Raw genomic sequence first — 17181 nt, 5'->3', positions numbered from 1 at the left:
AAACTGGGCTTGATTCGGTCTTTAAGATGTGTAAAAATATTACAAAAGAGGCCCTTGGGGGTAAAATCACACCAATTGAAAATGAATGGGAAATGCAAAAAATCTTTTTTATTTGTCAAAAAAAAAGCTTCCAGAATAAGTCTGAAAATTTAAACACAGAAAAGAAGGCCTGGCACTAGAGCGCAAATGCAATATAGAAAAGACATGCTCAATCACACACAGAAACACACAAAGGTATGACTGCCACAGACAGCATTTTTTACAGAATTTGGCAAAAAACAACCACAGATGCAGAACAAAGATGTAAAGTGGTGGGCTCTAATGCTCACACAGCTGCGTGCACACACACACACACGCACACACACACACAAAGTCACACGCACGTGCACACACACACACACACACTTACTTTTCATTCAGTCAAATTTCTGTGGCATTTTGTTAAAACAGACATTTCAAAATGCATGCAATGTTTATATATACATAAGTTCACAAAATGTATCACTAAAGTAGTGATGTGAGTAGTTGGCCACATCCAGTGAAATGAATGGGTCTCTATGGGCCTCTGCTGGTCAAAATGATTTATTTCCTAAACTGTAATTCTTTGTTTTTTCTGACCAGCAGATGGCCAAATTCAACATAACATCTCGATTAATATCTTAAAACAATTTAAATCAAATTTAGATCATAATTTATGTGAATTTTTTATTAGTATTAAATATTAAATTAATCTTTTACATGCAAGTAATGGTGTAGTTGAGGAATTTAGTGGTAAACGGGTACAAAAGTACTTCAAAACACACTATTAATGTATAGAAGCAAACAAAAATTATATATTATTGGTATCATTAAAAATGTATATATTTTTGTAATCACTCTTTCAATTTCTGGGGCATTTTTACCCCCACGGACCTAATGTAAACAGGAAAATCTGGGCTTATGAGGGTTAAAGAAACGAATTATCCCAAAATGAAAATCTTACTCACCCTGAAGCCATAAGTGTATATGACTTTCTTTTTACATCCAACCACAATCAGAGTTATACTAAGTAATATGGCTCTTTTAAAATTTGTAATGGCACTGGATAGTGCCCCATTTTAAAAACTCCAAAAAGGGCATACATCTTTAAAAAACTAACCCAAACAGTTACTAAATGTCTTTCAAATTGAGGTTTTAATATGTTGGGTCAAAGGTCAGCCCCTTCCACCAGACCTCAAATCTCTCACGAACATGCATACACCCATAGTTTGTAAAGTTTCAAATATAAATGTTCCTTACAAAAACCCATCGCTTCACATTTAATGACTATTTTGGAGCTTTAAAAGTGGGGCACTATTCAGTGCCATTATAAAGTTGAAAAGAGGCAGGCTGCTATTTAATAAAACTCTGACTGTGTTTGGCTAAAAGAAAAAAATATACTATGAGAGTGAGTAAAATATGTACTAATTTTCATTTTGATGTTAACTATCCCTTTAACTACAGGATGCGAGTTAACATGGTTTAACAATGAAAAATTCAGTACTCAGTAATCTTTGTTAAAGCTAATTTCAACAATTACTAAAGCATTTTATCTGTCCACATAACTGTAACCAACAGATCTACTGCTAAAATATCAGACAGTAAGCAATATATTTTTAAAATTTTAATGTCACATAAATAACGAAAGCATCCATCCTTACAAAGGCTTACATTAAGTCTTAATTCCACAGGAATATTAGAATAAAGTATTGCCACTGATAGATATAATGTAACATTAATCTGAGGAATCGTGAATATAGCCATTCTTACAGATTACTGTTGGGACCATAACACTGTAAAATGCATATACAGAGTGTATAGAACTAGTCTGTGATTATACAACATATCAAGAGTATAATGTAATTTTGAAGAGTTGACAGTATGTCAGCAGGGTATAGAGTAGAAACTGGCAATATTATATATATGTTACTTCAACACCTGAAGCGACAGCGCAATACATAATCTACATATAAGAGGTCAATATAGAACATATTGCCGTGGTTACTGATAACATTGCTTTTGCCCACTCAGTGGTCCAGTTTTGAACAATAGTAATGAAGTCCTTAAAATGATTTTTCCACATTCTCACTGTGTGACAGCTGCCTCTGTGCATAAAACATTTCCTGCATCCTCCGTCATATCTGTTCATATCTCAACAACTGTTTTCACCCCGTTTTGGATTGCAATTTCACAAATTCAATATTGCATCACAAATGTAGTGCCTACTTTGAACTTGTGGCGTGAATATAACGCCATCTAGGTCAGTTGATAGTGGAAGTGACTGAAGAGTTGCAGTTCCTGGTCTCTTTTAATCTGATGGGAAGTGTCTCCAGATGCTTGCCTCTGGCACACTCTTGTGGCTGATCCCGGTTGTACAGCATGGACCGTAAGTGCGGCAGGCATTGGTCCCAGTCTTCAGGCAACAGGAGCAAAAGGAAGCCCAAACAGATGATGGACACCGCTATGACTCTTACACTGTTGAGCTGGATCTCACACATGTACCTGTCTATGACTAGAGCATGGAAGATATTGTATGGTCACTTTGGTAATGCACATTTTAATATTTGAGTGATAAATTTAAACTGTTCTTAGAATAAAGACAAACTAGGGTAGGCCTAAATATATTGGAGTTTAAAAGTCTGAGTCAATACATAAAATGGGATTCAAAAGCTTTTTTAAAATTTAGATGAAATTAAAGGCGGAGTCCATGATGTTTGAAAGCCAATGTTGATATTTGAAATCACCTAAACAAACACGCCCCTACCCCAATAGAATCTGGACCTTCTGTTGATAGACCCGCCCCACACATACGCAACCAGGCATTTGATTTGATATGATTGGCTATAAGTGTGTTTTGGTAGTCGGCCCGTCTCCTTTTCCAACGCGTTTTTCAAACATCGGGGACTCCGCCTTTAAGAAACAATATAGATTCTGGACTATTTCTATAGGTTTGTAGTCAAAAAAGACAGTGTGATGGTTTTAAATGTAACAATTCAGAAAAGTGCAATTAGAACTTTGAATCCCACTATATACACTTACCTAAAGGATTATTAGGAACACCTGTTCAATTTCTCATTAATGCAATTATCTAATCAACCAATCACATGGCAGTTGCTTCAATGCATTTAGGGGTGTGGTCCTGATTGAGACAATCTCCTGAACTCCAAACTGAATGTCAGAATGGGAAAGAAAGGTGATTTAAGCAATTTTGAGCTTGGCATGGTTGTTTGTGCTAGACGGGCCCATCTGAGTATTTCACAATCTGCTCAGTTACTGGGATTTTCATGCATAGCCATTCTAGGGTTTACAAGAATGGTGTGAAAAGGGAAAAACATCCAGTATGCGGCAGTCATGTGGTCGAAAATGCCCTGTTAATGCTAGAGGTTAGATGAGAATGGGCCGACTGATTCAAGCTGATAGAAGAGCAACTTTGACTGAAATAACCACTCGTTACAACCGAGGTATGCAGCACAGCATTTGTGAAGCCACAACACGCACAACCTTGAGACGGATGAGCTACAACAGCAGAAGACCCTACCGGGTACCACTCATCTCCACTACAAATAGGAAAAAGAGGCTGCAATTTGCACAAGCTCACCAAAATTGGACAGTTGAAGACTGCAAAAATGTTGCTTGGTCTGATGAGTCTCGATTTCTGTTGAGACATTCAGATGGTAGAGTCAAAATGAGAACATGGATCCATCATGCCTTGTTACCACTGTGCAGGCTGCTGGTGGTGGTGTAATGGTGTAGGGGTTCCTTTTTCTTGTCACACTTAAGGCCCCTTAGTGCCAATTGGGCATCGTTTAAATGCCACGGCCTACCTGAGCATAATTTCTGACCATGTCCATCCCTTTATGACCACCATGTACCCATCCTCTGATGGTTACTTCCAGCAGGATAATGCACCATGTCACAAAGCTCGAATCATTTCAAATTGGTTTCTTGAGCATGACAATGAGTTCACTGTACTAAAATGGCCCCCCACATTCACCAGATCTCAACCCAATAGAGCATCTTTGGGATGTGGTGGAACGGGAGCTTCGTGCCCTGAATGTGCATCCCACAAATCTTCATCAACTGCAAGATACTATCCTATCAATATGGGCCAACATGTCTAAAGAATGCTTTCAGCACCTTGTTGAATCAATGCCATGTAGAATTAAAGCAGTTCTGAAGGTGAAAGGCGGTCAAACACAGTATTAGTATGGTGTTCCTAATAATCCTTTAGGTGAGTGTATTTTGAGGTTAAAAACAATGGCACCAATGGCACCCATATTACCTACCAGCATTGACAGGGACACTAAGGACGACACCCAAAGAAATCAGAGTAGGAAGTGTTATCAAAACACCAAAATTCAAGAGAAAGTTGAACACTAAGGGGGCAAAAAAAGGAAAAATAAAGCTATTAAAGCAGTCAAAGCTGACCAAAATATTAAATAATTTAATATGCCACTTTTAATAAGTGTAAGTGCCTACCCAGCAAAAGACCAGCCATGCCACAGATGCTTGTCCATGGCAAATCTCCAGGTGAAACAAAGTCTTCGGCCCCTGTGAGAAGCAGGATCAGGGGTACGGCGCTAATGAAGACCAAATTAGCTCCACCGAGAAGGGTGAGATAAACAGCTGCTTCACCGAGCTTAGCCCTACCCAGAACAAGCTTGAATAGAACCTCAAGTGAGAGACGTGCAGTTTATAGATTACTGTACAGCCAAACAGAGCATGAAATGATAATTTAAAACATCATAAAAAACATTAGGGGTGTATGGCATTCAATGTGCTTGTATACTATCGGCCGGCTTTGTAATGCTTTCTTACTTTGTACATAGCTGCTGTTGATGCAGATCCGACAACAAGAGAGATGCCAATGACAGAGTGGCTGTGGAAACCATCTGCATATGTCATCATAACAATTCCCCCGATGGCTAAAATGGCAGCCACGATCTGTGATTAAAGTCTGGGTTAAAATAATTGTTTCTAAACACATTATAAATGTTAGAAATGTTGCTGAAACATGTTAAAAAGACTGTGAACTATATGTAGTACTGATTTGTGGAGTTACACCGTTCAACAGTTTTCCCACATTTTTGGGTTCAGGATTATTTGGGCGGGGCTTAAACTGTGGCTCGATGACGCACTGGAGCCACCGAACATGGCCCCACCCCTAAAACACGCATGAGTGGCCATGGTTCCAGTGCTGCCAGCGGACATGCCCTCCAGCATTTGAGAGCAGAAATCCTGCTTTTTTCAAGATTATGATAATGTATTTTATTTACTTGGCAGACGTTCAAATTGAGCTGGGTGATTGATAACACCTTTTTCTGTGGTGAACAGATTCAATGTAGGACTTTACATGGACTTTAAAGGAACATGGCGACTTTTCGGGACCTCAGCTTATTCACCATATCCCCCAGAGCAGTGGCGGCTGGTCAATAGGGGGTGCTGAGGCGCCGCCCCCCCAAAGTTGGCCAGAGAAGAAAGCTACTTTAACATGTTACAAAAAAATGCAAATGAATACTAAATAATATCTTTTAGTTGTACTATTTCACTGTTAATCATGTTATCATTTATTTTAAAAAATTAAAAATCTGAGTTTGCTGTGTGTGTGTCATGTTTGTGTGTTTGGGGCGCACCCCTAACGAGTGTGTATGTAGGTCAGTAAAAAGGGTAAAAACATGTGACCTGAGGCTGAGCTCTAATTGGCTGGTTTCGGATCCGCCCTGGAGTGCAGGACTGTGCACTCCAAACCTTTATGTTGTAAGCGAATCAATATTGTTTTTATGTTTTTTATCTCATATGATTGGATTGTTTTCAGAGTCTTATTTCCTTATTACAGATTGCCATGTAACTGCTAGATACAGTACTGATCCGTGAAAGCAAGTGAAATATCTTGGCCCAGATTGAGTTAGATAAGTCCATAAACACTTTTTTTCATCTGCGTGCTTAGCACAAAGACTGGAAGTAAATGGCTCCAGCTAGCATACTGCTCCCTATAAGTGACAAAATAACGCTAAAATTTTCCTATTTATAAGTTGTGATTTACATAGTCACAGCGTGTACAAATCACAAGGTCATATGAGACACAGCCATCTTTTAATCGTATACATACTTGGAACTATATTCTCAGAAGGCGAAGCACTGATACTTGGGCGGAGTGATTTGCTCACAGCACCTGAGAAGCCCGTAGTGAGGAGCAGAGAGTTCGCACAAGAGTTGCGCTAAAGGGTATTTATGGACTTATAACTCTGGGGATATGGTGAATAAGCTAAAGTATTTTTACAGAGCACTTAATAAAAAAAAATAAAATGCTTTTTGTACAGTATATCAGTTTATATTTCAGACAATTTGTAGGTCTTACCCGTACTCCCAAAAAGCGATCCCGAAGTACAATCCAGGATATAAGAAAGACAAAGGCCCGACTACAGCAGAAGAGAGCGCAGGCATCAGTGGCGGGAATCCTGCGAAGGCCTTGCAGGTACAGGTAGCTGGTGAGGGTCCACAGCACTCCAAACGGAGCCACTCGAGAGAGCAGCGTCTTCAGAGAAAGACCATCATCTCCCAAGAACTGACAACACTCTCTGTTGTAAATCCATCACAGTATATCATTTTATATATTCTATCAATGTACATTGTAGACTCTGTACCTTTTCTGGGGTGATACCCTCAATGGTTCCTCTTGTACCTTTATGGGTATACAAAACATTGAAATACTCATACCCACCTTTTGGGTACAATATTATTCCCCAAGGACCTATTGTGTACTAGGTATTTGTTGGCTCTCCTGATTTTGCCAAGTTGTTGATGTCCTCAGGGTAACATTATGTTGACCCTGGGACAACATTTCAATCAACCAATCAGATTTCAGAAGTTTGTTTTAAGTTTAAGCTTACAACCAGGATTAGCTGTTTCTAGACCATTGTTTTTCACTTATCATGTCCCTCTGATTTTAGGGTTATGGTTAGGATTTGTTGTGGGTTTAGGTTTAATTTACTATGTTGCCCTGAGGACATCTCTCACTTGGCAAAATCAGTTCGAGCGGTATTTGTTCGGGGTACAAAAGTACATTTATATGTACATTTAAAGGTACACAATAGGTTCTTAAGGTACAAAAATGTACCCAAAAAAGTCCAACATTGTTTTATGTTTTGAATACCTGTAAAGGTACCAAATGGAACCTTATGGTACCAGACTTCCCAAATGTAATACAAACCAGTAAACAGTGTTGGGGTTAACGCATTACAAGTAACATGCATTTCGTAATAATATTACTTTTCTGAAGTATGTTTTTTTTTTTTTTTTTTAAGGTAATTCAGGTGTTGAATTAGCAACATTTAAATGTACTCAATTAGGAATGTGTTCTTTTTTTATAGGAAATTTATTATTATTAGAATGCGCCTTTTTTTTAATATTTAGTTTTAATTATTTATTTATTTAAGGTAAAGTGTGTTATGTATAATAGATGTATGTATGAATGTTGTTGGGATGGACTGATGTGCAGCTTTTCTCTCATCTAAGACAAACTTCTCCTAAGGGAGACAATAAATGGCACCTTGACCTTGAAGTAACGAGTAAAGTAATGCAAGTTACTTTTTAGTTTAATTTGAATTTACTGAATTAAACTAAACGTAGTCAGATTATGCACTCTATGCGTACAAGCCTGTGTGGGAACAGTTTGGGTCCGAAACTGAGATGGCAGGCCAAAGCTTGACATTTTTGTGATGAAATATGCAATTTCTGAATGCAGAACTTCTCAGCCATAAAAAACACCTGCAAGGCCTGAAAGAGATCAATCCTCAGACAAGAAAAAGTAACGCAAAAGTAACGCAAAAGTAATTAAAAAGTAACGTAAGCATTAATTTCCATGAAAAGTAACTAAGTAACGCAATTAGTTACTTTTTTTTGGGAGTAACTTAATATTGTAATGCATTACTTTATGTATTTTTTGCCTATGTTATGGTGTGCACTTTGTTTCTGCTGGGATTTTGGGTTCCTTCCTTCTTTTTTGTCCTTGGCCAATCACATGCCTGAAAAGGAAGTTAAGTTACAGCATGTCCCCTAATGAGGCCGTTATATTTATTCTGGGGGAGTCCTCCCACCTTGCGGCCCCATCAGAGGCCATGTCGCCCCTCGAGCACCCTTCTCACCTTTTTTACCCCTGACCCGTTTTCATGCCTGACTTTTAAAAGTATCTTCCCCAACACTGCCAGTAAACGGTTTTTAATTATCATTTTAAATTAAATATTTTTCCAAAAGTGCCGTTTTTTTAAAGATCTAACCTAAAAATTGATTGTGCTGAACTAATGAAAATGATATTAAATGGGATACTGTTTAGAAAATAAGACTATGTGAAATCTCTATCGAAGCAGACCAGCCCACAACACTGCAATGTTAAAAGTCACTCTCATTTTGCAGTCAATGTGCCTGTATTAATCCAAAGTATTACAGGACATTTTCAAGGAGTTGTCATATAGGAAAAGTTTTGTAGGACACAGACGCAATACGATCTCTATGTCCTTCCCTCCTACATGAAATGAAACACAACCCTACCCACCTGAATCGCTGTCTAGGGGTCTGTCTGTCCTTGGTACAGCACAGGTGACCCAGGTAGTAAAGAGGAAAAATGATGCAGTTCCAGGAAGTGGAGAACCAAGTGAGGGTGAAAGGAACATTTAAGCGTCTGACTGTTATTTTGGCCAGCTGAGTGCTGCCTGACCAGGACAAGCAGATACAGATGACCATAGCGACACCCCACAGTGCTCTTTGCAGGTGGACTGCAGTCATGTGCAGACAGCAGCGCAGACTCTGTCGTCTGTTTGAGTGCTCTGATTTGACTGTTGATGTGGCACCACGGCCATCTACCTTTACTTCCACTTTTGCTTTGCTGGATTGGTCCTCTTCTGCAGATACAAAAACAAAATCATGTGAATTATGTTTGACATGTCTGTATATGAAATGAAGGGTGCACATACATTTTTATCACCACTATAGACTGATACAGCAGTAACAACATAAACAAACAGCTTTTGTGGCCCAAATCTTACTTCTGGTAGACTTCCTCAAAGATTCAATTTCTGGTAAAAAAGCAAAATAATTAAATTACCTTATAAACACAGACCTGAAGTGAACCTTGTAACCGTGGCAATGAAAAGTATTAGAAAGAGTTTGTGACTAAACCTAGTAACTCCATTAGCCCCTCAAACTCTCAGTGAAACCTTATTAGCTCCACCCCACCTACATGAATGTAGTGCTGCAAACATTTTAAACTGTCTCTGCTTGTTTGTAATGCATGAGTAAATAAAGAACTGGTTGTTTGAGTAAGTTACAAGATTTTCTTTACTTAACAAACACTATATACATAAAGACTAATGTGTTATGTATTTAAAGGCTACGGTTTAATGTTTTATGAGGAGTGTCTTAAACTTGGCTGACCAGACCAGCAGAAAAACCCATTTGAGCACTGCCCCACAAAGATTTAATATTAGAATACGAAATGAGCAATCTACAAATGACAATTCACTAAAAATAATAAATACAGAATTACAGTGCTACCATTCGGGCCCAGCTTAATGATCTTACTATATGTTTTCGACGTGAGCCTGACGTTGGAGACCGACGTTCTGACGTCAGACCAACGTTGGGTTCCAACGTCAGGCAGACGTTGGGTTCCAATGTCAGGCCAACGTCAAATCGATGTTGGGTTCTGACGTCAGACCGACTTTGGGTTCCGACGTCAAGCAGACATTGGGTCCGACGTCAGGCCAACGTCAAATTGATGTTGGGTTCCGATGTCAGACCGACGCTTGGTTCCGACGTCAGGCCGAAGTTGGGTTCCGATGTCAGGCCAACGTCAAATCAACGTTGGGTTTCGACATCAGGCCGGCGTTGGGTTCCGACGTCAGATCGACGTTGGGTTCCGACGTCAGTCCGACCTTGGGTTCCAACGTCAATTTACCGAAAATAATACAGAATTACAGTGCTACCATTGGGACCCACCTTCATGATCTTACCAGACTTTGTGTTTTGACGTCAGTCTAATGTTGGGTTTTGGTGTCAAGCTGATATTGTGTTTTGATGTGAACCCGACGTTTTGACCAATTTTCATTTTCAAACTAAATTTCCGCTCTCTGACAGAGTTTACCAGTATTTTGGTACTGATGTGTGAATTATTTCTTACTGGTTAAAATATGAAACGTAGTGTGTGAATAGCACATTTGGTAATGTACTTAAATTCTGGATGAAGGATCACCATCTCCAGCTGAACCTTGCAAAGAAGCAACTGCTTCTGACCCTAAGATTCATCACAGCCTTTCCATTCAGCTAGGTACTTTGACCTTTACGCCTTCCAGGACAGCCAGAAACCTGGGAGTGGTTAGTTTCTCGGAGCATGTTGCCAGCACTGCCCCCACTTGTAGATTCATCCTCTACAATATTAGTAAAATTAGACTTTCCCAAATGAGCATGCTACGCACGTCCAAGTCCAGGCTCGTGTCCTGTCCAGACTGGACTATTTCAATGTATTACTGGCAGGACTCCCAGCCTGCACAACCAAACCCCTACAGATGATTCAGAATGCAGCGGCAAGATTGGTCTTCAATGAGCCAAAGAGGGCGCACGTCACTCCTCTCTTTGTCAAGTTACACTGGCTTCCTATAGCAGCTCGCATCATATTCAAAGCTCTGCTCCTGGCCTTTAAAACCACACAGGGTCAGCACCACCTTACCTAACTCACTTATACTTACGTACCCTCTCGATCCCTCCGCTCTGTCACCAATTGACGGCTTGTGGTGCCATCTCAAAAAGGGAAAAAATCAATATCCCGTACCTTCTCTGGATCTGTTCCATCTGCCGGTCACGACATGATCTGCTGACTCTCTAGCTGTCTTAAAGAATCTTCCACCAACACCTCACTTACTAATACAGAGCTTAATATCTTTTTTCTATTTTCCATCTTTATCCTTATCTTTACAATTTCTGTAAAAAATACTAACTAACCCCTTCCCTTGGCTATGTATACTGTGTTAGACTTGATGAGACTAGTTCTAGTGCAATTATGTATTGCTGTTCTTGTATTGCTCTAATTGCTTTATTTGTTTACCTTATTTGTAAGTCGCTTTGGACAAAAAGTCTGCTAAATGACTAAATGTAAATGTAAATTACTGTGTGAAAGAGGCTTTAGTGGTACATTTAAAACACATGGCCCATTGATGTGTTGGTCAGAAACCTTGTGATTTAATCTTCGTTTGATTTTGGCAAATTTTTGTTATAATGACATACTGACAATGACATTTATAAAACCAAAATATTATCTATAACTATATCAACACCTTGGCTTTTACCATTTCCTAAAAAGCAGTGGTTTACAAGGTTTCCGCCCACATGGACAATACTGAACCTATGACATAGTGCTGTCCATGGTACTGAAACTGAAAATTTTTCTCGATTCAGCCCTTTTAACTATTATGTAGCAAGCATTGTCATACCAAGTTAGTCTGAAGAAATGTAGATAATAATAATAAATAAATAATAATTAAAATTTTTATCTAAATAATACTTAAGACTTCACATTTCTCCTTAAAGGGATAATTCATCCGAAAATAAAGATTCTGTCCTCATTACTCTGTCAACATTACCTTAATGTTGTTCTAAACCTGTATGAGTTTCTTTCTTCTGCTGAACACAAAAGAAGATATTTTGATAAATGATGGTAAGAGTTGGTACCCATTGACTCTGATAATAGAATAAAAACCTATAGAAATCAGTAATATCAACTGTGTGGTTACCATAATTTACCATGAATTATTAATCAATTAATTGCATACAAAATAAAAGTTTGTTTTTGCATATATTTATTATATATAATATAAATAAAAATTTTATATAATTTAATGATTATATATAAATAAAAAAATACATAAAAAATTTCTTATATATATATGTGTGTGTGTGTGTGTGTGTGTGTGTGTATTTATATATAGCCTACATTATAGTTACACACAATACACATAGAAATATATTATGCAAACAAAAACTTTTATTTTGTATATGATTAATCGCGATTAATCTTTTGACAACCCTAAATTTATCACAATATCTTCTTTTTTGTACAACACAAAGAAACTCATACAGGTTTAAAACAAAATGAGGTTAAATAAATGATGAACTGTCGCTTAAAGGTGCAGTGTGTAAATTTTAGCGGCATCTAGTGGTGAGGTTGTGAATTGCAACCAACGGCTCAGTCCACTCCTCACCTCTCGCTTTTGAAACACATAGAGAAGCTACGGTAATCGCCACCGGACAAACATGTCATTGTCGTAGACAACTTAGTAAAAAAGTTTGTCCGTTAAGGACTTCTGTAGAAACATGGCGGCACAAAATGGCGACTTCCATGTAAGGGAACCCTCGGTGTATGTAGATTAAAACGTCTCATTCTAAGGTAATAAACACACAACGGTTCATTATGAAAGGTCTTTATACACCCCTGATAATATAGTTTTGTATATTATTTAGCATTTCGGTCAAGAGATCCTTCTAAAAATTACACACTGCACCTTTAAGCCCCATAGCTCCGTTATTTGACCTTCAGCATCTAATCTTCAACAAACACTCTATACGTAATCAATACTACATAATATATTATGTTATATAATACATTGAGTTATCTGCTTATTCTTTATTTACAGTTGTAGTGTTTAAGAAGCTCCTGTGATTGAATGTGCATGAAAGCACAAACAAATTGGGTTGTGCATGATGTAGTCTTTTGTAATGAAAAAGCAAAAGACCTTATCTGCCCCTGATGAATCAGCAGAACTGGGTTCTGGCGCGGTCCTTCTCATTCTCATAGAACAGCTTCTACATACCTTAACTCACCCCTACTTTGCTTGGCTGTTAAAACAAATACCATAGCAAATACATCAGCAGTCTCTTTAGCTAAAGATTTAATCCTGTTGATCCAAATGATCTGACTCAGCAGTTTATTAATAAAGTTTTAAATGTTGTGGTCTCTAATCTCTTGTGGTCATATGCTATTCATCAATGTGAGGGGTTGCAAAAAAGCTCAGATTGATGCAGGAGTGTGAAGTGTCTGATCGATGTGTTTACACTTTCATCAGCAGAGATGTTCGTTTAAAACATCTATCATAGACACAAACTCATAAACGCAACAAGAAACTGTCCTCTTACAAACTGAACGTACAGTAATGACTTTAAGCCTAAAATCAAACAAATCATTACAGATGTCAAGCAATGCAAAGCTTGTCCAAACAAACTATAATGCAACATAATGAAACATGATGAAATATATATTTTATATTTGAATAGCCTTAACAGATATTATACCCCAAATTAACTTAAATTATAATAGCCTTATATTTTTTACCTGACTCTTACCTAAAAAGTGTCTTTTAAATTTGCTTTGAATGAAAGTTTATAATAAAGTAAGAAATACATTTTAATTTGTTAGCCATAGCTCTTAGATTTTAATATTTTAAATAAGTAAACACTTTTGTGTTTATTGTCTGTCAATGTTTTCTCGTTTATCAGCAGACAAATCACTCTGTAGTGTTGTTGTGGTGTTGACTTAAAACAATCTTTAAAGGGGCCATGGCATGAAAATCTGACTTTTTCCATGTTTAAGTGCTATGATTGGGTCCCCAGTGCTTCTATCAACCTAGAAAATGTGAAAAAGATCAACCCAATAACTTAGTTTTGGTAAATCATTCTCTACAAGCACATGAAAAAACAGGTTGTTGAAATTTGGCCCTCCTTCTGATGTCATGGGGAGCTCTTATTATAATAATACAACCCCTTAATTGGCACTATCCAACCACAGCACTGCCATTTAGGGCAGAGAAAAGCACAATTGAGTTTTAATTGCAACAAACCACCATCATTGTGATCAGTGTTTAAATTTCATCAGCTGATTTGCATTTTAAATGACACACCTAAAATGGCACATTTTTGCACACACCTACAAAGTGGCAATTTTAACATCCTATAATAAATAATTTATATGGTATTTTGAGCTAAAACTTCACATATGTTCTCTGGGGACCCCAAAGATTTATTTGACATCTAAAAAAGTCTTGTGCTATGGCCCCTTTAAAGATATCATTATTGTTCTTCATGTGAATGGGTGTTAAATCTAAAATGTAATACCTCTGTAGAGTGCACTCCAGGGCTTATAACCATAGTAACCAGTAATCCTCAGGATGCGCTCCTCTATAGACGCACTGTTGATGAACTCCACTGATCTCGATGACTTTAATTCTTCATTAAGCTCATCATCAATGACGAGAGATTTTAGTTGTTTGAGCTGAGGGCTGATATCTGACAGGCGACGCGGGCTCATGTCGGGTTGTTTCATTCCCCTAAAGTAAAAAAAGAGAAATATATTAAAAGGACAACCATACATCTTCATGGCCCAGCAGAACTAACCCATAAGGGCCAATCTATATGGCAGGTGAATTAAAGCTTGAAGATGTCTACATTACACTAAACGTGTACAGATAATGATAACTGTGCTAGCTTATGGGGCAGCAAGAAACACTGTGCTGTAATATTGGACATGACCACCTGTCCATTCGGGAGCCTTAAAAAGGCCATGGTTTATTTTTTTCTTTCTGATTCCTTGTGAAGAACCAAAGATGCTATACTGTTTTGCTATGCCATTGAATAATTTTTTTGTTTCCAAAAAAAAAAATTCAAGCGATTTGCTTAAATCCTTAAAGGAGTAGTCCACTTTAAAGATGGGGCCCATTGACTTACTATGAAAATTCAATGGACCCCATCTTTAAAGTGGACTACTCCTTTACCTCTACAATGTAAAAAATGCAGCATGGAGTTAAAACAACTTGGCTACTCAGGGCCGGCGTCATGGGGGGGCATTCGCGGGCAGTGCCCGCCCAAACAGGTTGTTGTGCCCCCCCTACAAAGTTTTTTATTAATTTAATATATATCAAGAATAATTAAAATAAATTAAACATTGAATGTTTCATGACTTGTAATGTAATCAAATAAGGAAAATATAGTTGATATATGTTTTCTTTAATTAAAACAGACCAGTTTCTCTGATTGGATGTATTGCCGCATCTCACCCGTCTTACGTCTTTAGCATATTTGTGACTTGATACTAGCAACATGTTTTTTTCGCGGCATTTTATGGATTGTGTAAAATATGGATATTAGAACATTTAGAACGAACCAGCACCGCCTGCTTCATCTTCATGCAAACACAGACTGGCTCAAACTCAGAGATAGAGGTCGAGGTGGAATTTACAAATCTACAGGACACTGTTTTAAGGAAGTTTAATGTTCGTACACGCCGTCTTCAGATATTTTAATGGTAAGTTAGCGTTGTTTTAAATTACGTAAGCTTAAATGTGAAGTGTGGCTGTAGACCATTAACAGCATTACGACGTGATTATGGTAAAGCGGCTTTTTTAAAGCTAGGGCGCGGTGTGCGCTGCGCTATGAAACCCATTCATTTCAATGGCTTGCGGCGCACGAGGACGGTTTGTTGTTGCGTCGAGCAAAGCGCGAGCAAAGCGCGAGCACAGCGGAGCTCAGCTTGCGCTCACGCCGCAGTCAAAGTTATGCCGCGGCGCATAGTTTGTGGTCTTTTGCACTTTACACGGGAAATGAGCTGACAGTATGTACCAGTTGTATGTGTGCTTGCTGTGTTTAATGTCTTGTTTTTGCAAGTTATTGTTGCTATTGCGTGCCCCTCCGTTGGAAGCCAAGTGCCCCCCTGTTAGTTATGGTCTGGCGCCGGCTCTGTGGCTACTATTTTATGTTTTGACTTGTGATAAGTAAAACAAGTTAAAACAAGCTGAAATTGTTTAACTTAATTTGATAAGTTAAAGTAAAATAAAATATATGTTGATTTGACATAATTTTTACAGTGTTAAGTTTGAGCAACAATAATGACTATGCTGGCTTTAAACAACTAATTGTTATGGCTGTCAAAAGATTAATCGCGATTAATCACATATAAAATAAAAGTTTGTGTTTGCATAATATATGTGTGTGTGTACTGTTTGTATATATTATGTATATAAATACACAAATACATGTATGAATTTAAGAAAATTGTTATTTATGTATATTTATGTATATTTTTTATTTATGTATAAATATATATCTGAAAAATATATCAAAATATATATAGATATACATGTAAATGTTTCGTAAATACAAACATTAATCGGTATATATATATATATATATATATATATATATATATATATATATATATATATATATATATATATATATATATATATATATATATATATATATATATATATATAGTGCACACACATGAACTATGAAAAAACATTTTATTTTGTATGCAATTAATCGCAATTAATCTTTTGAAAGCCCTAATTATTGTATGTTAATGCTTGTTATATATTGTACATACATGAATGTTTGCTTATAAATACAACATATCATATATTAACTCCTTCAGTACACATTGAAACTTTTTGTTTTAACTGTTTTAGTACATTACGCTAATAAAACAACTTTTTTTTTAAATCTTATAATTACTATGTTATCCTTAAAAATAAAAAATGAAAAATAGAGTAACAACTGTCAGCTGTGCTGTGAAAATGTCTAATGTTTAAAAAAAATATTTCTAACCCAGAAAATAGTTTGCAATTCAAACATTGAAACAATCGATTTTGCCAAAAAGAATATGGCATCAAAGGATTTAGCATTCAAAAATGTATAATTAAAGTGCTGTGGTCATTATAATGTTACTAGTTTTAGCTTTCAGCACTCAATGAAATGTACAAGTTTTTACCTGTCTTTCTGGGGACACGGCTGTACACAGGGTGCTGGAGTTTCATCCTCTCTCTGCATTGCGCCGGCACATCTTGTGTGGAGATGTTGTTCCTGCAGTGTGGCAGCTTCACAGTCCACCGCCAGGTTTTGAAAGATGGCTTGCAGTGGGGGTGTGGGACACGGCGTGTGTGCATGGAGGACTTCATTGTAACTGGTTGGCACTTATCGATCCCTAAGAACCGTCACCCATCTGAAGCCTCAATCAGGAGACCTGTGCTGAGCCAAGCAAAAACTTCTGAAAGTGGCATCAATAAGTCTCTCTACACTTTAGAGAACACCACAGGGAAAAGCAATGAGGTCTGAGCTGCATATGCTGAG

The 17181-nt window shown here is 37.5% G+C and overlaps 1 protein-coding gene across 1 annotated transcript; it reads right to left on the bottom strand.

The window, feature by feature from the left end:
• Positions 1-1627: 1627 nt before the first annotated feature.
• Positions 1628-17063, bottom strand: slc35f3a (solute carrier family 35 member F3a). The gene is made up of 8 exons (XM_055175116.2): positions 16823-17063; positions 14173-14384; positions 8570-8915; positions 6377-6596; positions 4837-4962; positions 4498-4690; positions 4305-4394; positions 1628-2530 (listed from the first exon to the last, which is right to left on the bottom strand). Exons 1-8 carry the CDS (start codon positions 16879-16881, stop codon positions 2280-2282), a joined length of 1497 nt encoding a protein of 498 aa, XP_055031091.2. The 5' UTR covers positions 16882-17063; the 3' UTR covers positions 1628-2279.
• Positions 17064-17181: the final 118 nt, after the last annotated feature.

This window comes from Misgurnus anguillicaudatus, chromosome 4 (assembly GCF_027580225.2).
Source record: "Misgurnus anguillicaudatus chromosome 4, ASM2758022v2, whole genome shotgun sequence".
Classification (NCBI taxonomy): Eukaryota; Metazoa; Chordata; class Actinopteri; order Cypriniformes; family Cobitidae; genus Misgurnus; species Misgurnus anguillicaudatus.
Note: the sequence above shows the minus strand (reverse complement) of the source record. Positions and strands in the feature narration are given on the sequence as shown.

What these genes read in the sequence shown, in the direction of transcription:
- slc35f3a (XM_055175116.2), bottom strand. Translation starts at nt 16,881, where the DNA reads ATGCAGAGAGAGGATGAAACTCCAGCACCCTGTGTACAGCCGTGTCCC. An exon ending in CCGTGTCCCCAGAAAGACAG is followed by an intron (nt 14,385 to 16,822) that starts GTAAAAACTTGT and finishes TTTTTACTTTAG; the next exon opens with GGGAATGAAACAACCCGACA. An exon ending in CTGGAGTGCACTCTACAGAG is followed by an intron (nt 8,916 to 14,172) that starts GTATTACATTTT and finishes TTGTATCTGCAG; the next exon opens with AAGAGGACCAATCCAGCAAA.